We start from the raw sequence: 20,367 nt of genomic DNA, 5'->3' as shown, positions 1-20,367 counted from the left end.
CATGACTTTGTGGTTTCTCCAGTTCTCCAGTAGGGTTGGGGTTAGCGTTTGCAATTACCCTATAGACAGGAGACCATAGATTTGGGGAAAGATTAGGGTGGGGTGTCTGCAGTTAGTGATCACCCTTGTTCCTGCTCTTAGGCTCCCAGGAAAGAGGATGAACAAGGCTGTGGAGCACCACGTGGTGAGCAGGGCTGGAATTTGCTCCCACATCTCGACAGCCACGCTGCCCGTCACACCTTTTCTTTCATCTTTTCATTGTTAGTTGCTCAGTCATGTCCAACTCTTTGCAACCCTGTGGACTATAGCCTGCCAGGTTCCTCTATCCATGGAATTCTTCAGGCAAGAACACTGCAGTGGGTAGCCAGCCATTCTTTTCTCCAGGGGATCTTCCTGATCCAGGGATCAAACCCCAAGTCTCCCTCATTGTAGAAAGATTCTTTACTGTCTGAGCCACCAGGGCCTTTTTGGCTTCTCAAAGACTACATTTGCCTCAAATATTTGCATGGCTCTTGGCTGTCTGTGGTGCTTCCATGGAGTCCAGTGACTTTTATCAATGCTTCACTTTCTGTCCTAAAGTGAACTGCAACCTGCAGAAACTGCAGGTCAGAAGAGGAGAAAAAAGGTAAGTCGGTGACTGAAACCAGAGGTGACAACCAGAAGCAGCAACAGGGGAGGTGACAAAGCAGATAAGAGAATTTGACGAACTTCAAACCCTGGGAATATTTGGTGGAAGGGCAATATTCTTGAGGGCATCCATGTACTTAGGAGTTTTATAAGACTGCTGCAGCCTACCAGGCTCCTCCATCCAAGGGATTTTCCAGGCAAGAATACTGGAGTGGGGTGCCATTGCCTTCTCCGATAAGACTGCACAGAGGATCCTATTCCAGGCAACCGAAAACCTGGGCTACAACCACTTGGGAAATGGTCTGTGTGGGAGGACAGGGCTCCCATGAGCTGCGAAGGCTGACTTTGCTATGTAGCCAGGAATTGTAGCTGCCCACACCTGCAGGTCTTATCTGACCAGTGAAAGTGCAGGTCCCCGGGAGCAGGGGCCGTGCTAGAGCTGTGTTAGGGCAATGTCAGGAGGCAGCCCTTCAGTCTGGAGCCAGATTGTCTGTGTCCATATCCCATCTCTGCCACTTGGTTTATTTTTTAAACATTTAATTGAAGTATAGATGATTTACAATGCAGTGCTAATTTCTGCTGTATGGCAAAGTGACTCAGTTATACACATATATATTCTATCAACTGTGGAAAATTCTGAAAGACATGGGAATACCAGACCACCTGATCTGCCTCTTGAGAAATCTGTATGCAGTTCAGGAAGCAACAGTTAGAACTGGACATGGAACAACAGACTGGTTCCAAATAGGAAAAGGAGTACGCCAAGGCTGTATATTGTCACCCTGCTTATTTAACTTATATGCAGAGTACATCATGAGAAACGCTGGACTGGAAGAAACACAAGCTGGAATCAAGATTGCTGGGAGAAATATCAATAACCTCAGATATGCAGATGACACCACCCTTATGGCAGAAAGTGAAGAAAGCCTCTTGATGAAAGTGAAAGTGGAGAGTGAAAAAGTTGGCTTAAAGCTCAACATTCAGAAAATGAAGATCATGGCATCAGGTCCCATCACTTCATGGGATATAGATGGGGAAACATTGGCAACAGTGTCAGACTTTATTTTGGGGGGCTCCCAAATCACTGCAAATGGTGACTGCAGCCATAAAATTAAAAGACGCTTACTTCTTGGAAGGAAAGTTATGACCAACCTAGATAGCATATTCAAAAGCAGAGACATTACTTTGCCAACAAAGATTCGTCTAGTCAAGGCTATGGTTTTTCCTGTGGTCATGTATGGATGTAAGAGTTGGACTGTGAAGAAGGCTGAGTGCCGAAGAATTGATGCCTTTGAACTGTGGTGCTGGAGAAGACTCTTGAGAGTCCTTTGGACTGCAAGGAGATCCAACCAGTCCATTCTGAAGGAGATCAGCTCTGGGATTTCTTTGGAGGGAATGATGCTGAAGCTGAAACTCCAGTACTTTGGCCACCTCATGCAAAGAGCTGACTCACTGGAAAAGACTCTGATGCTGGGAGGGATTGAGGGCAGGAGGAGAAGGGGACGACAGAGGATGAGATGGCTGGATGGCATCACTGACTCGATGGATGTGAGTCTGATTGAACTCCGGAAGTTTGTGGTGGACAGGGAGGCCTGGCGTGCTGTGATTCATGGGGTCACAAAGAGTCGGATTGAACTGAACTGATATGCTTTTCCATTGTGGTTTTTCACAGGATATTGAATACAGTCCCTATGCTATAGAGTATTGTGTTTATCCATCCTCTATGTAATAGTTTACGTCTCTAATCCCAAACTCTCACTCCATCCTTCCCCCACTCACCTCTCCCTTAGAAACCACAGTCCAACCACAGGCTCTATGTCTTTGAGTCTGTTTCTGGTTCGTAGATAGGTTCACTTGTGTAGTATTTTAGATTTCACATATAAGCGATAGCATATGGTTTTCGTCTTTCTCTTTTTGACTTACTTCACTTAATAGGATAATCTCTAGGTCCATCCGTGTTGCTGCAAATGTATAGCTGGTTGCCTTTGGACAACCTGCTTAACTTCTCCGATCCTGCATGAAATGGGGATGGCAACAGAACCTACATCGTAGATTGATGGGAGGATTAGATGACATCATCAATGGCCCAGAGTCATAGTCCAGTAAGGATTCAAAGAGTGAGCTCTGCAAATCCATGTGGAGAGTGTCCAGGTGGTGGAAGAGCAAGGGGATGGCTCAGAGGCAGGGGTGTGCCAGGGATGTGTGTGAGACCACCAGGAAGCCAGGTGGCGGTACGGAGTGGGCAAGAGGCAGAGGGAAGCAGGTGAGGTCATAGAGGTGGGGCAGCAAGTTGCTGTTGTGTGTTTTTTTTTTTTTCACCCTGTTTATGTGATTTTTGTGGTTGGCTTCTTTTTATGGAAAGATACTGACTTCCTGTTTGTTGCAGATACAAATTACCTGGCCAACTTTATTGTATGTGAGAAAAAGGGCAATTTAAAGAAACAGAATACAGTACAATAAAGCAAATTCATGAAGACTGTTCCTGGATGACTGAAATTTGGGAAATGAGAAAGGTTGGTCTCTTCCTACCCCCTACCTCATTCACTCAGCCCAAGTAGGTGCAGAATTTTGAGGCTGAAACTTCACGACAACCTCAGATGTCACAGCTGGGATTCTGAACTTGTCTCTGATCTCAGGGCTTTCCAGCTGATCATCTCACCCGCCCGCCACCTTACTGTACAGATGGAGACACTGAAGCTGGGGTGGGGAGAGGGAGGGGCAGGGAGACACATTGACCGTTTGGTGGGAAGAGCTGGTCAGTTTCTGTGTGACTCAATGCCTCTGCTGCCGCCCACCCCTCCCCCACCCCCCACTCCCACCCCCCGGAATCCAGGGATTCAGATGCCCAAGTTCTTGCAGAGACTTCTCGGTAGGATGAGTTGAGGGAAGACGGTGCCTCCCTGGGTTCTCAGGGACCTTCTCTGGCTCCACCCTCAGCCCCATGTGGACAGGCTCCTGGTGCACCCATCACTGACTGGAGGAAGCAGACTGATGAAGAGTGTGCCGGGGGCTGCTGGCCCAGAAGTCCACTCTTGGGGCTTATCAGGTGGGTGGGCAGTTCGTGGCTGTGCTCTGGTCCAGCAGAAATGTTACAGCAGGTGAGGGCCTGGAGATTCCTTCTGGGCTGAGGGGCTGGACTGGGTCCTTGACTTGGCTACCAGCATGGGGCAGACATTTCTAGCAATGAGAGTGTTTGCCCCTTCCTGGTAACTGCCCCTTGGAACCAGTTCATATTAGTCAGGGAGATGGGGTGAATTTGGACAGTGTGGGGATCCCAGGGCCTCTTCACCTCCTCTCCTGCTCGTCCTGCTGGTCACCTTGAGTGACGTCCTCGTAGGATGGTGGAGGCATCATCGACTGTTCCTTGAGCTCCAACGGTGAGTCAGGGACAAGAGGCAGGTCATCCTCCTGCCAAAGAGAGAAGCTGCTGTCCCTGATGCTCCAATATGAGGAGCATGTGGTGATCAACAAAGCCCTTCCCGATGGCTCATTTGTTGGAGCCTCAAGTTCCCATGAAGGTGGGGAAACTGACGCAAACAAGGCCCCTTCTAGCTCTCTGATGCCTTAACAAGAAGACTTCCTGCCAGACAGCCAGGCGGTGACTGAGACAATTTACTTGGTGTGAGTAAAACTCAAATGTAAAGTCATGTCAGTGCTATGTAAAAACTCAGAACATCATGACCCTAACATGAAAACAATTGAAGTGTTAACCTTGCAGAATTTCAGGGAATTTAGACCATATATTTCCTTTTTTTTTTTTTTTTACAGTGTTCTACAGTTAAGATTATAGTGTGAACTTTTTTTTCCCTTCAAAGAAATGAGTCTAGGATATCACTTCTGGGGTGGGGAGAGACTAGTCTTTTATTTCTAGATCTTTTTGGTCTCAGCCTGCCGTTCTGCCAGCTTCACAAGTACTCGAGGGCTTGGATCTGGGTGAAACATGCCTCAGACTGAGTCCTGGATTTCCTTACAGGTGTTTGACCTTGGAAAGTGACGTGGCCTTTCTAAGTTTTGGTTTATTTATCTGTAGAATGCGAGGAAGGTCAGTGCCCACTTCAAAGGGCAGTTGACAAGATTATGTTAAACAAGTCGTGTTTCTCTCACATGCTTAACAGAGAGGGTACTTGGTATCCCCGAAGTGCTCAGTCCCTGTGATCCCCCCTTTGCTGGCTCCCACCACAGCCACACCCCACAACATACTATGGCTCCACTAGCCTTCCCTGGCAGGTCTCTGAGCCATTGCCCCTGCTGTTCCGTCTACTACGGGTCCCTCTCCCATCCCACCTGCAGGTCCAGATCCCGCCCGTCTCCACGGATCTCCCTCATAAGCTCTCCAAGGGCTTGAGAGCTGGGAGCACTGTGGCCTGCTGGTCTGAGCATCCGTGGCCTTTCCTCCCCGGTGGCCCCCATTTTTCACCTTGAATTGGTGCCCTCCCCCGTTCCGTGCCTTGTCTCCCCTACTAGACTGTGGGCTGCCTCTGTGTGTGGCCCAGCTTACTGGGCAACACCCCTCTGCCTGATGCTCCCCTCTCTTTGCCCTCTGTAGCCTCGTTCCCCATCTCCTGGAGGCCCTCACCTCTGCAGACAGGCGGGCATCCCTGTATGCCACGATAGCCATGAGCCCTGGCAGGAAGACCTCCACACAGGTGACACAGAGCAGAGCCAGCACTAGCCTCTGGATGTGGACCTGTGAGGGAAAGAGGGGAGGGAGAGGCAGGTGAGCCTCCGCTGGGTGTCGGCACCCATCATCTGGGCATGGGCAGCGGTCAGACCTGCCAGCGAGGACAGTGGGATTTCAGCTCCCAGGTGTGCCCAGTAGGCAGGGTGTGGCTCTGCTCTATGCCCAGTACCAGGCACCCATGGATCCTTGGTGCATAGTGTTCGAGGACTGGGGTTTTCTCATGGGCCCCTGGTAGAATGGCAGGTGGTCTTCAGCATCGTCTCATCCAATCCCACTTAGATGGGGATATCTAAGCTCAGGGAGAAGCAGCATCACTTACAGCAGGGGAGGGGAAGAACTGGATTGAGGATCACCATACAGCTGGGATATCTCTTGGGGCCATGAGCATCTGGTAGGGAATGTGTGCATGTGTGTGTCTGTGCACACGTGTCCACGTGTGTGCTTAACCTGTGTGAGCATGGTGGAGGGCGATAAGGAATAGTGAACCACCATGGTCAGAACACTTGGAAACTGACCTTGAGGACAGCAGCCACCCACATGGAACAGCTGGCCCACCTTCTGCTTCAGGAGTGCGTGCGTGCGTGCTAAGTTGCTTCAATCGTGTCTGACTCTTTGCAACCCCGTGGACTGTAGCCCACCAGGCTCCTCTGTCCGTGGGATTCTCCAGGCAAGAATACTGCGATGGGTCATCATGCCCTCCTCCTGGTTCAGGGGAGGCTGCGGCTAAAAGAGCACTGAGCTTGAAGTCTAGACCCCGCTGAGTCCTCACTGCCCCCCTGCCTTGCTGTGTGATCTTGATCCACTAGTTTAGCTTCTCTGGACCTCAGTGTTCACTTCCACAAAATGGGGGTAACAAAGTGAACTCGGCCAGCTCTGCAAGGCTGCTGTGAGGTTCACAGTTATTGGGGTCACTGGGGCTACGCTATTTATAGAGCCTTGAACAAGGAATCAGCAGTCCTAGATTATGGTCCTGAATTTGCTGCCAACTTGCTACTTGACCTCAGGCAGGCCCCTCTTCCTCTCTGGGCTTCAGCTTCCTCAGTGATTAAAATGGGAGCCATGAGTCCAGGCCCTGTCCAGCTGCTTGATGCCGACCAGCAAGAAGGCCAATATCATCTCTGTACCTTGGGGTGAGGGGATGGGCTGGCCACCCATGCTGGGCTCCAGATGAGGTTTTCTGAGAGCTAGAAACTTCCTCTGAGCCAAGCCCAAGTCAGAGGACCCTTGGGGGCCGGGCACTCACAGTATCATTGGGGTACGGTTTCCAGATGGGGAACTCAAACGGAGTCTCCAGAAAGAGGTCCTTGGCAATGACAAAGAGGCCAGCCAGCACACAGAGGAAGCTGATGGAGTTTGCTACCAGGCACATCTTCTATAAGCAAAGAAGAAATAACAATCATTGTCCAAAGGCTACAGACGGGATCTAAGTCCTCTTCCCTGGCCAGTCAGTAGCTCACCCTGGGATCTCAGGAAAACGCTGCCCATCTCTGGGCCCGAGGCTCCTCACGCCACCATGGCTTTCTGAGCCAGCCGACCACCAAGGAGGCCCCTACCAGCCCTCATCTTCTATGGTGGTGTCCCCAAGCTCTGGGTTCTAATGCCTGATGATCTGAGGTAGAGCTGACATAGTCATAGCAATAAAGTGTGCGATAAATGTAATGTTTCTGAATCATTGCAAAACCTCCCCGCCCCGCCCCCAGTCTGTGGAAAAAAGGATTGGGGACCACTGTTCTATTGGATGGGATCACGAGAGGCAAAGGACTGCCGCTGGGTCCCTAGGTTTTGTAACAAAGAAGGGTGTTCCCACCACCATCTCCCTCTCAAAGCTGTCTCCAGTCATCTTGGCATCAGATATGCCAACTGATGATGCTCACAATGCCGGAGACCTGGGTTCTATCCCTGGGTTGGGAAGATCCCCTAGAAAAGGGAACAGCTACCTTCTCCAGTATTCTGGCCCGGAGAATTCCTTGGACTGTATAGTCCACGGGGTCACCAAGAATTGGACATGACATGTCCAATGGTCGACTTTCACTTTCACTTTCTCAGGCATCCAAATGCCCCCCTCCTCCACAGGAAAGGACAGGACGAGTCCCAAAGGTCCCCTATCCTCTGTCATCTAGGTCTGCCTCCTCCCCCACCCACCATGGCCCCTGAAATGCCTCTGTTCATCCTTATCTTGGGTTAATTGTGCATTATTCCATGAGCCTCTTGCCAAGTGCAAACTCCTGTAACAGGGAAAGAGTATGAACATAAGGCTCCTCCAAGCCCTTGTGCTAGAATGGACTTCTCTGCAGTAGGTATTTCCCTAGGCTCAGGTGTAGGAAGTGGGGATGCTTTTGGTTCTGCAAGGGGCCCAGCCCAGGAGGAAGAGCCAGGGCTTTGCCAAGCATCTCCTGCCTCTGCTCTAGGTAAATGGCACTATACTCTTCTGATGTGATCCCTGAGAGGGCAGAGGGCAGCCACCGCCCAGCCCAGGCTGGGGGGCCATGAGTGTGGACCCAGCCAGGGCTTGAGGGTAGAGGGTGGGCTGAGGCCATGACAGGATTGGTGGGATGGTCCTTCCATCCCCTATCCACCTCCATCCACCCAGGCTTATGAGGGTGCCCACTCTGCTTCCCTCAGCCACCCCAGGCTAGAAAGATGCTCAGACACCTGCTGCCCAAGCTTAGTGCATCGGAGAGGGAGACAGGAGGTCTAAGGAGCTGTGGGGACACAGAAGCCAGCCATGGCAGATCAGGGAAGACTACCTGGAAGAGGAGACATGTAAGCTGACCCTTGAAGAATGATCAGAAGGAAAGTCAAAGCCAGGAGAGAATGCCCAGTGGGGAGAGGGTAAGGCACTCTGGCAGAAAATAGCGCAGAGCAGGCAAGAAACAGTTGTGTCTGGCTGGGCCTTAGAAGTGAGAGGTTGGTGGACTCCCAGCTGTGACCTGGCCTTCGGGACTCACAGACTTGCTGACATGGGAGGTAAGCTGAGGGCACAGGGGAGCCAAGGGGTGATTGCCAGAATAGTCACCCAGGCTGCTGGGTGAACAGGCTGGCTGACACCTCCAGGCCTGGCCTGATGGGACGGTGGCCAGAGCTGGGGTGGAGGAAGGGCAGCAGGTGGAGAGAACGGCAGGGAGTCAGGGTGAGAGACAGACCTCCACGACAGGAGCTTTTCTGCTTGGACCCTCTGTACCCGCTTCTGGCAAATCCTGGCGAACTGCCTCTGGAATCCCTACTACACACGATGCCCTTTGTGACATTAGCCCAGCCTTGGAATGGGAGAGAACAGTCTTAACCCTCCAACTTACCAGATAATTTTTCTGAAACGACTCCATTGTTATTGCCAAGATCCCGGAAATGAGGAACTGTGGAACAGATTTGAAACAGTCTTAAGGGAGAGGCTGGGGTTCCTTGAAACCCACAAATTCCCTTCCCACTATGATCTTAAAAAAAGACAACCTGTAGGGGCTGGTGGGATAGGGAACATCATTCCTCCAACAAGGGGAGCTCACCTGCCCCCACATGGTCCATCCCAGGCCCACTCCAGCCAGGCTACTCTTCTCTCCTGCTTTCCTAGTGTAGCAGCCCAGACCACCCCTCTGCAAGCAACTGAACTATGGCTTCCACTCCAAGCCTCGCTCCCTTCCTGGATCCTACAGTTTGGAGGATATTAGCTCTTGGTTCCAGGGTCTCTGGTATTTTTCTGAGATTATTCTTTCATATGTGTGCTGAGTGCCTACTATGCACCCATCACTGGGAGCACAGGGATGGGTAGACACTCATGTAGGGACAGTAGTTTCTCTGCTGTGCACAGAAAGCTCAGGTGGGAGCTGTGGGGTCAGAGGACTGAAGTGGCAGCAGGCGAGGGGCCAGGACACGTGTCTAGGAGGGTGTCTGGGAGCTGGTACTAGGTGTGGAAGCAGGACTCCACTGGACCCGGGATGGAAGAGGATGCCCTGGGGATTCTCCAGGGAAGCTGTGGGCAGTGGTTTCCTCTCTCCTCCCACCCTGGCCAACAGCCTTGTGCCCTGCAGACTGGCCCTGACAGAGACTCTGGGCACCAGGGATGTGTGGCCAGATCCAACGGCCTCCGAGGAAGCCTGGGGAAGGTGCAGCTGCCCCAGCTCACATTCACCCTCCTATGTGCTGGATAAACTTGGTAATTAGAGGAGGGTGCCAAGATCTTCCCTGGTGACTCAGCATTAAAGCATCCACCTGCAATGCAGGAGACCTGGGTTCAATCCCTGGGTCACGAAGACCCCTTGGAGGAGGAAATGGCAACCCACTCCAGTATTCTTGCCTGGAGAATCCCATGGACAGAGGAGCCTGGCAGACTACAGTCCACGGGATAGCAAAGAGTCGGACATGACTGAAGCAACTCAGCAAGCATGCACACTGAGAGCCTGGGGGCTGCTCTCTTGGGCTGCAGGCCCGCAGGAGCCCCTGGGAAGAAGCTGCTTCCAGTGTGACTGAGAGAGTGGACGTGGAGCGTGGAGGCTGTGCAGGGGCCGAGGCGGCCTCGCTGCTATTCATTCACTGCCCCCAACCCTGCACCCCCTCCCAAAAGCCAGGTCCTCTGGGCCTGCCTGTGCATCCCCAAAGCCGGCCCATATTTTGACATCTACTCACAGAGGCAGCCCCCCAGAATGGATACCAACACTTCTGGACCACCAGGTGAAGGTTCTGGACAGCAGCCACCAGGTAACCTCCAATGAACAAGTACACCAGAGCAATGACCACATGGACGGCCTGGGCGAGACAGGGGCAGAGGACAGAGAGCCGCTGTCAGGGAACTGGCCCCAGTGGAGGTCGTTGAGCTCCTGGACCAGCGAGCTGCACAGAGCTCACTTCCTGCCTTCTAAGGATCCTGGTGGGCCTGCAAGGAAGGACCGCTTCTCGGGAAGGCAGGTGGGAGTCACGTACCTGTCCTACCACCTGTGGCCATGGCAGTGTCTCTGGGGGCTAAGGTGTGGGGGATGGGAAAGAGAGGAGAAGGAGAAGAAGTTTCTTCTACTGAGGCTTCTATGAGCCACACTGAGCCAGTGTCGTGTGGATGTAGACTGCCTCTCCCATCCCTCCATGGAATTTTAAATCTTAGAATGAAGGTTAAGCACTGTCTCAATCCCCCTCCATCCTCAGGTCTCCTTGCATTACCACCCCCACCTCAGCACCATGTGCCCCCTCTACTCCATTCCCTCCCCCCACCCCAGCACCGCACTGCAGGAAATGGACACTCACGCCCAGCTCCTTGAGAACGCGGCTACTCTTCCTGGGCTTCTCCTGGTGCCAGTTTGGAGGTGGGAGGTCAGGCTGGGTCACCTTCTGAGGTAGATCTGTCAGGCCAGGTGGGGTAGGGCTGAGGGCCTTCTCTGATGGGTGTCCTTCAGCTTCCGACCTGGCAGTAACTGTGGATGCTTCATTGGCTGCTGCTGCCATGACTCCAGCCGAGGACCTGGCTGCTGGCCAAGGAGAAAGGCTAGGTCAAAACTGTCTAATTTCTTGGGCTTGTGCCCGGGTGCCTGTCCCGTCTGCCCTCTGGATCAGGACTTTCCAGAACAGCAGCTGGCCTGAACTTGCTTTGACCTGGAATCCACTGGGTCCAGGAATGGGGAGAAGCTGACTCACAGCCTCTGCCCCTTCTAGGGCAGAAAGACGAGGACCACACACACTTCCCCATCATTGCAAGACAGATTGACCCCCACCCAAACTGGATTACTGCAGTTTGGCCAAGAGCCCAGGGTGCAGGAGGCTTGGGCAAGTGGGGATATCTTTGTAACCAGACCCCCCCATCCATTGGCTTCAGTTCAGTTCAGTTCAGTTGCTCAGTCATATCCAACTCTTTGTGACCCCATGGACTGCAGCACGCCAGGCTTCCCTGTCCTTCACCAACTCCTGGAGCTTACTCAAACTCATGACCATCTAGTTGGTGATGCCATCCAACCATCTCATCTTCTGTCATCCCCTTTTCCTCCTGCCTTCAATCTTTCCCAGCATCTGGGTCTTTCCCAATGAGTTGGCTCTTTGCATCAGGTGGTCAGAGTATTGGAGTTTCAGCTTCAGCATCAGTCCTTCCAATGAATATTCAGGACTGATTTCCTTTAGGATAGACTGTTTTGATCTCCTTGCAGTCCATGGGACTCTCAAGAATCTTAAGCATAAGTTCTTCGGTGCTCAGCTTTCTTTATAGTCCAACTCTCACATCCATACATGACTACTGGAAAAACCATAGCTTTGACTAGATGGACCTTTGTTAGCAAAGTAATGCCTCTGCTTTTTAATATGCTATCTAGATTGGTCATAACTTTTCTTCCAAGGAGCAAGCGTCTTTTAATTTCCATTGGATTAGGATGAGCCAAAACAAGGCAGATGGGAACCAAATAATTGTCCTACCACCTGAGGTGATGGTGGTGGCTCTTGCGTGTGGGGCATTAGGGAATGGAAGGGAAGGAAATTTCTGCTGAGGGCTTACAAGGAGCCAGCAGGGAGCCAGGAAGCCATTTAGCAATGACAATAAATCAACATTTACTAGAGTTTTTTCTGTTGCAAGCACCAGGATGAGCATTTTATATACATTACCTGATTGTATCCTCATCTCAACCCTATGGGTTGTTCCTCCTTCCATTTTGCAGATAGGGCTCAGAGAGGTTAAGTTGCCTGACGAAGGTCACACAGCCAGTGAATGACTGGACTCAGAGCTCAGCAGACTGGCTCCAGAGCTTGGGGGCCTCCATCTTTTACGCACAGTTGTCTTAATGAATAAAAATGGACGCTCTGGATGTTTTAACAGGCATGAGAAAGGGGTTAGGGGAAAACTTTGCAGGAGGCTGAAAGTGCCACTTGCTGAGGGGCTGGATGACTCTATTGTGGGGCAATAGAGGGCCTGGGGGCTTCCTCGTGACTCAGTGAGAAACGAGTTGGTGGGGGGAGCTGGGTTTGGGTTGTTCCCATTCTTTCTAGTTAAAAAATAAGGGGGGGAGGTCACATTCCTCTTGTTATTAATTCTGTGTGAATTCAGGAGATCCTGCTTGGGCATCCACATTTTGCTGTTTTCGTATCAAGGAGGTAGGGATGCAGGAAGAGGGAAAGAAGCCGGGAGGCTCAAGTAGCCCAGGTGACTAGATCCTGGACTTCAAGTCCTTCAGAGCCAAAGGGCCGGATGGGGCCCCAGGGTTGGTGAGCACCGGCTCCATGTAGGCACCATGCGGGAAGGCATTTTTGCATGCTGACCTCCCTCGATTCTCAGGAAGCTGATTAACTCTATTCCATAGAAAAGGAAGGAGGTTTAGAGAGGTCAAGTGCTTTGGCCAAAGTCACACAAGCAAGGAAGTGCCTGGGATTAGGACTGTGTGTATTGGTCCGACTCCAGCACTCTGTGCCCAGGCTGCTGGGATGTGTGAGCAGTATCTCCACCGGCCTGTGGTGACAACCCCTGGTTTAGTGGGGATGGTTGAGGAGGCTGGGCCCCACTCCTGGCTGGGCTCCAGAAGCAGAGCCCAGAGACATGTGGTGGCATGACTCTGTTCTGGGACCTGGGCCAGCTCTGCAAGGGAATCCACCCCTAGGTAAGTCCCCAGAGCCCCTCTGGCACAGTGAGCTGGACCCAGGGGTGTGGTTGGTGGCAGAGGCCAGTATCATCATCCACTGACTGTAACCAGATTTCTCCCCTGGACCTGGACACGCAGAACCTAGACCTGAGCCTTGGCACCACTGGGAAGCACAAGAGAAGGAAGACTTCTTGGTGGAGGCATCTTGGATGAGACAGGTTGTCCAGGGAAATAGTGAGTGTCCCATCACTGGAAGGGTGCTTCTACTTGGCTTTCATTTTTTGGGAATCCAGAGTAACCTTTCTCAAAGTATGTTCCATGGAACACTGGTCCTAATGGATCAGTAGCAAAAGGGTTCCATGATGAAATAAGTTTGGGAAATCCTGGATATCTATCTTCATTCTCCTCTTTAGCATGTTAAAGGCTCTGAGAATTCCTGCAATGGAATAACTTTACTGTAATATTTAGGGCATTTCCCAAACTTAAAAGGCCATGATAAATGAATTTTTTTTTCTCACAGTCCAATGATTTTACACACTTGGTACTCTGTGGGGAATATTTATGGGCAAGTGGCCCTAAACTTATAAACTTTAAATTCTGGTCTTCTTTGTGGCTCAGATGGTAAAGAATCTACATGCAATGTGGGAGAACCAGGTTCGATCCCCGGAGAAGGAAATGGCCACCCAATCCACTATTTTTGTCTGGAGAATTCCATGGACAGAGGAGCCTGGTAGGTTATAGTCCACAGGGTTGCAAAGAGTTGGACGTGACTGAGCGACTAACACTTACACTTGCCCTCTTTTCGATTTTCTCATGTGCATATCATGGTGGAGGCAGGGATTGGACTGTGGTCTCTAGGGTCACTTCCAACTCAGTAATTTTTTCATGAGGCCGAAGGAACTTTAAACAGCAGGAGGGGAGAGAGGTGCAAAGGGCAGGTGTAGATAACCAAAGTCTCTTGTCTGTGAAGCTGAGATCCTGCTCTCTAAGAAGGATGTGGACTCTGGGTCCTCAGGAGAGAGGTGCCCTGTTGTCCTGTCCACTGCACTGCCAGAACCTGGCATAGGCTGCTCTGGGGTGGAGGTGGCTGGGAGGGGAGATGGCTGGAGACTGTCGTGGGAAGTGGGAGGGACATATTTAGCCTTGGCCCCTCTCCAGTCCCCTCAGCCAGCTTAGGACTCCCAGGTCCAGCCAGCCTGACACCCTAGGGAACTAACCAGGGCCCAAATGTATCTCCTTTGTACCTTCAGGTCCCAGGGGCAGGGCAGGCAAGGACAGTGGGAGGCAGGACCCTCCAGCACCACCGTCTTCCCGAAGAATGGTCCAGATCATGCTGCTGCTGCTGCTAAGTCACTTCAGTCATGTCCAACTGTGTGCAACCCCAAAGACAGGAGCCCACCAGGCTCCCCTGTCCCTGGGATTCTCCAGGCAAGAATACTGGAGCGAGTTGCCATTTCCTTCTCCAATGCATGAAAGTGAAAAGTGAAAGTAAAGTCGCTCAGTCGTGTCCAACTCTTAGCGACCCCATGGACTGCAGCCTACCAGGCTTCTCCGTCCATGGGATTTTCCAGGCAAGAGTACTGGAGTGGGTTGCCATTGCCTTCTCCAGGTCCAGATCATGAGCGCTAGACAAACCTGGGCCGGATCCTGGCTCTGTTCCCATGAACTTTGACCTTGGGCAGGTCAAATGAGATGATAACATTTCAGCATCTTAGGTTCCTCACCTGTTATGTAAGGAGAGCTGGTGCCTAACCTGGGGGTGGGGGTGGGGTGGGGCTGTGAGGGCTAAGCAGGGTAACATGTGTAACTTGAAGGGCCTGACGCTGGCCGGCATCACCTCTGCCTACTGTGTGCCTAGAATACTGCCATCGGGCTCCACTTTGTCCTGACTGGTTCTCTGTTAAGATCTGAGACACCCTGGTCTCATCATCAGGAGGGGTGATCGTGGCGGGAGACAGCATGAGAGCTCTGGGCTCTGGGGGTCGGGGAGAAGGGTATGGGGAGGGCAGGAGAGCACCACGGATACAGAGCTAGTGCTCGGAGATTTATCTCCAGCTCAACACCACAGGGACCCAGGCAGCAGTGAGTAAGATCTGGCCATGGGAGCCTGTGATCAAGCAGGCAGTGAAAACCTATACTGTGGAGGCCTAGGCAACAAGGCAAGCTTCTTAGGGGGTGTGTGTGTGTGTGTGTGTGTGTGTGTGTGTGTTTGCATGCATGCTAAGCAGAGACAAGCAGGGTTGAGAGACACAGCACAGAGACACACCATATGACCGAGGGGATGATGAAAGGGCCAGGGACACTTGCAGAGGATCAGGGTTCAGTGAATGCCAGTTAGAAATTGGCCACAAATTCACCAAAGCCAGCCTCCCTCCAGGGCATCAGAACAAGGTGCTGGTGCAAAGGGGTTCACTGTCAGGAGCCAGGATCCCTGCAGGAGACAGAAGCCTCTGCTCTGAGATGGAGTCACACCTGGATTCCAGCTCTGGCCCTGAGGGGTCCTGGGCACCTCCCTTCCCTCTCTGGGGCTCTGTGTCCTCAGCATTGTCTCTGTGTGTGCGTTTCTGGGATTGGAATGGAAACGACCAAGGCTCCTCCCAGTTCCTGTGGTCTGTGACTGGCAGCAGGATGCGGCTTCGGGTGGTAAATTCCTCCCCAGGGAGAGATCCTGTTGATTCTCCCTCCTTCCCAGATGCTCTTTACTGGGGTGGGGATGCCCATTTCCAGCTGCCATAATTGTTGATTGCTAATAGCATATTGAAAAGCAGAGATATTACTTTGCCAACAAAGGTCTGTCTAGTCAAGGCTATGGTTTTTCCAGTGGTCATGTATGGATGTGAGAGTTGGACTGTGAAGGAAGCTGAGTGCCGAAGAATTGATGCTTTTGAACTGTGGTGTTGGATAAGACTCTTGAGAGTCCCTTGGACTGCAAGGAGATCCAACCAGTCCATCCTAAAGGAGATCAGTCCTGGGTGTTCATTGGAAGGACTGATGCTGAAGCTGAAACTCCAATATTTTGGGCACCTCATGCAAAGAGTTGACTCATTGGAAAAGACCCTGATGCTGGGAGGGATTGGGGGCAGGAGAAGAAGGGGACGACAGAGGATGAGATGGCTGGATGGCATCACCAACTCGATGGACGTGAGTCTGAGTGAACTCCGGGAGTTGGTGATAGACAGGGAGGCCTGGCGTGCTGTGATTCATGGGGTCGCAAAGAGTCGGACAAGACTGAGTGACTGAACTGAACTGAAGGGCTCACAGCTGCCCCCTTTAAATTTTAAGGTTAAGTGACACTCCAGGGACTTCTAAAACCACTTCTAAAAACCACTGGTGGTCCAGCGGTTTAGAATCCACCTTGTAATGCAGGGGATGCAGGTTCGGTCCTTGGTTGGGGAACTAGGTTCCTACATATTTTGGAGCAACTAAGGCTGCATGTCTGGAGTCCATGTGCCCTAACTACTGAGCTCATCTACCACAACTATAAAGTCCACGCACCACAGTGAACAATCCCGTATGACATGACGAACACCCAACACAGTCAAAAAAGTAAATACAGATATACATATGCATACACACACACACACACACACACACACACACACACACATGTATAGGGGCTTCCCAAGTGGTTCAGTAGTAAAGAACCTGCCTGCCAATGCAGGAGACACAAGAGACTCGGGTTTGATTCCTGGGTCAGGAAGATCCCCTGGAGGAAGAAATGGCAACCTCCTCTCCAGTGTTCTTGCCTGGAGAATCCCATGGACAGAGCTTTAGTACATGGGGCCGCAAACAGTCAGATACAACTGAGCCAGTAGACAACAACAATTATATATGTATATAATATTAAGAATCTTTTATATATAATCTTTATATATATATATAAAATATTCTTAATCACACACACAAAGACATTCCCTCCCCCAGCCCTGCAGCCAGACTGGCTGGCATGGGGTAGAAAAGGCCTACCCCCTGGCCTGATGGTGAGACCCAGTCTGTGCTTCTGAATCGACCCCAGCGGGATCCGCTGAAACCACCTCTGTCCTTGGCTTATTTCCCCTGCCCTGTCCTTCTTCCCCTGCTCTTCTCCTGAGATTCATTTCAGTTCAGTTCAGTCGCTTAGTCATGTCCAACTCTTTGCGACCCCATGGACTGCAGCACGCCAGGCCTCCCTGTCCATCACCAACCCCTGGAGTTTTCTTGAACTCCTGAGACTACTCCCTCATAAGCCAGTTATGCCAAATCCTCGTCTCAGGCTCCACTTGTAGATAACCTGATGGGAGACCCTCTTTCCTTGTTTACACTGTGGGGTCCACTTACCTGGCCCGGGACCTCTGCTCTGAGCTCCAGCCAGGTTGTGCCCTCTGGATCTGCCCCAGTCCCACGGAGACAGCGCCAGAAGATCGGAACATCTTTACAACGTTAGACTTTGGATATTTTCTGTCCTGGCCCCACCTCCTGCTTCATGGCCCAGATGAGCTGTCAAGTCCTTCCCATCCCCCAGACCCACGCAAGTGAAGCTCTCAGCAACTTCCACATGTCTTTCCTTATAGTTGCAAATTTCCTTTGGAAAGTAAAATGTTGACAATTGTGCAGGTCAGAAGACTTTTTTAAAAGTCTTTTTAAAAAGTATTTATTAATTAATTTGGCTGCCCTGGGTCTTAGTTGCAATATGGGGAATCTAGTTGCAGCATGTGGGATCTAGTTCTCTGACCAGGGATGGAACCCAGGGACCCTGCATTGGGAGTGTGGAGTCTTAGTCACTGGACAACCAGAGACATCCCTAAAAGACTTTTTAATTCTGGAAAATTTCAATAATTCACAAAGTAGAGAGAATGGCCCTGTCAATTCCCATGACAATTGTCAGCTCTCTGAATCTTCTTTCTCTATTCCCACTCCTTCCCAGTGGTAAACAAAGCTCAGATATCCTTCCGTTTTATTTGGAAATATTTTTGGCATGTGTGCGTGCTAAATCACACAGAGAAGTGATGCAGAGCCAAGTGGCCACCCTGGATCATTGAGTCACTTCAGTCATGTCTAACTCTTTGTGACCCCAAGGACAGTTGCCCTTTAGGCTTCTCTGTCCATGAGAATTCTCCAGGGAAGAATACTGGAATGGGTTGCCATTTCCTCCACCAGGGGCTCTCCCTGACCCAGGGATTGAATCTCCATCTCTTGCATTGCAGTCAGATTCTTTACCACTGAGCCACTGGGAAGCCTCAAACATTTTAGTATTTAAAATATAGTGAAAGTCACTCAGTTGTGTCCAACTCTTTGCGATCCCATGGACTGTATAGTCCATGCAATTCTCCAGGCCAGAATACTGGAGCGGGTACCTGTTACCTTCTCCAGGGGATCTTCCCAATCCAGGGATCGAATCCAGGTCTCCCACATTACAGGCGGATTCTTTACCAGCTGAGCCACTGGGGAAGCCCATTTAAAAGATAAGTACTCTAAAAATAAGTATGACCACATGTCACAACTGAAAAGTTAAAACCGGTGAAGACCTGCTGCTGCAAGGGGCCTGTTTCTGGGCGATGAGCTTGCCCTGCAGCCGTGCAGAGCTCTGTGCTAGGTTAGATGGCAGCCCTCTTGGAGGAAAAGTTCAACACCGGAAGGCAGGAAAACCTCTTTTTCTCCCAGTTCTTGCTACTTACTGCATATCGAATATCTACTCAGTGTTCAAAGTTCTCTGACTGTCTCATCAACATCTTGTGACCTTTGATTTGCTTGACTCAGGATCCAGACACATAAGTTGCATTAGGCTGGAGGGTGGAGCTGTCTCACTCTGCCTGGCACCCCGTCCGCATGCTGCCCCAGCTTGGTGGCCGCATTCTGGGAGGTGAGCAGACTCTTGACCAGGTGGTTGTGGTGAAGGAGGTACGGGCGGGCTTTGACCGTCCTCAGCTCCCTTCTTTTAGTGTCAGTTGCTTCAGTCATGTCTGACTCTTTGTGACCCCATGGACTGTAGCCCTCTGGGCTTCTCTGTCCGTGGGATTTCCCAGGCAAGAATACTGATTCTGGAGTGGGTTGCCACTTCCTTCTCCAGGGGATCTTCCCAACCCAGGGATAGAACCTGGGTCTCCTGTATTGCAGCAGATTCTTTACCGTCTGAACCACCAGGGAAGCCTTAGTTGACCACTCTCAGCTCCCACCCTAGGCTCCTCTTTTTCCCTCTGGCTTCTCTCTCTGTGCTGTTAATGCCAGGTGGGAGTGGGGGTCGGGGCAGAGAAGTGATGCAGAGCCAAGTGGCACCCTGGATAGTCACCTACACTACACTTGCTGACTTCAGAGCTGACTCTGGGCCCCAGACTGCCTGAGTTCAAATCTCTCTTCTGTTACCGAGTCCAATATCTCTCTGCTCACTGTGACAGGCCAATGAATCTGAGAAATGAGGGGTTGAGGCAAGGAAGAAACTTTATTCAGAAAGCCAACAGTCTGAGAAGATGGTAGGCTAACTCACCTAGCTAGATAGTAGGTAGACTCAAAATAACCATCTAATTGGGGTCTGGATGCCAGGTTCTTTTATAGATCAGATGCGCCCACTCAACACGCACAACTTTAGTTCATGGGATGAAGTTTTTCCAGAACCTGTGGCTTTTCACTGGGCTAGAGGCTTCTGCTTCACCACTTTTACTTACGTACAACATATAACACACACACACACACAAAAACCTCACACCCTTATTTATTAACTGATCCACTCATTTATAAAACATTTAACAAGCACTTGCCACCGGCCAGGCACTGTGCCATGTGCTAGGGGGCCAGGGCTGAACAAGACACTGCCGTCTTTGAGGAGCTGGGAGGTTGTGGTCCATAGAATAATGGCCCCGAAGATGTCCACGCCTCGATCGCTGGAACCTGTGAATATGTCACCTACCACAGTAAAAGGGATTTGCAGAGGGATTAAGTTAAGGGCCTTGAGAAGGGGTGGTTATCCTGGCTTGTCTGGTGGGTCCCATGTAATCACAGGTGTGTGTGCTAAGTTGCTTCAGTGGTGTCTGATTGTCAGTCTTTGCAATCCTTTGGACTGTAGCCCAGCACGCTCCTCTGTCCTTGGGGATTATCCAGGCAAGAATACTGGAGTAGGTTGCCATTTCCTCCTCCAGGGGATCTTCCCCAACCCAGGGATCGAACCTGCATCTCTTATGTCTCCTGCCCTGGAGGCAGGTTCTTTACCAATAACACTATCTGGGAAGCCCTTGTATCCCAAGGGTCCTTATAAGAGGGATACAAGAGAATCAGGGTCAGTGAGAAAGATTGGCAGGGCTATGCTGCTGGCTTTAAAGATGGAGGAGGGGGTCAGAAGCCAAGGAATGTGTCAGCCCCTCAAGGCTAGAAAATGAGAGAAAATGAATTCCTCTCCAGAGTCTCCCCAAGAAATTCAGCCCTACCAGTAGACTAGCAGACTTCCTGACCTCCAGGAAGTGGGAAAGTATTAGTTGCTCAGTTGTGTCCGACTCTTTGTGACCTCATGGACTGTAGCCCATCAGGCTTCTCTGTCCATGGGATTCTCCAGGCAAGAAT

The 20,367-nt window shown here is 51.2% G+C and overlaps 1 protein-coding gene across 1 annotated transcript; it reads right to left on the bottom strand.

The window, feature by feature from the left end:
- Positions 1-3,466: 3,466 nt before the first annotated feature.
- On the bottom strand, positions 3,467-10,747 carry MS4A10 (membrane spanning 4-domains A10). Its single transcript, XM_019954404.2, has 7 exons — positions 10,535-10,747; positions 9,926-10,045; positions 8,605-8,661; positions 6,552-6,680; positions 5,204-5,314; positions 4,599-4,651; positions 3,467-4,183 (listed from the first exon to the last, which is right to left on the bottom strand). The coding sequence occupies exons 1-7, from the start codon at positions 10,730-10,732 to the stop codon at positions 3,913-3,915; spliced, it is 939 nt and encodes a 312-aa protein (XP_019809963.2). The 5' UTR covers positions 10,733-10,747; the 3' UTR covers positions 3,467-3,912.
- Between the last annotated feature and the right edge of the window lie 9,620 nt (positions 10,748-20,367).

This window comes from Bos indicus, chromosome 29 (genome assembly GCF_029378745.1).
Source record: "Bos indicus isolate NIAB-ARS_2022 breed Sahiwal x Tharparkar chromosome 29, NIAB-ARS_B.indTharparkar_mat_pri_1.0, whole genome shotgun sequence".
NCBI lineage: Eukaryota > Metazoa > Chordata > Mammalia > Artiodactyla > Bovidae > Bos > Bos indicus.
The sequence above is the reverse complement of the archived record's forward strand: the minus strand, read 5'-3'. Positions and strand labels throughout refer to the sequence as shown.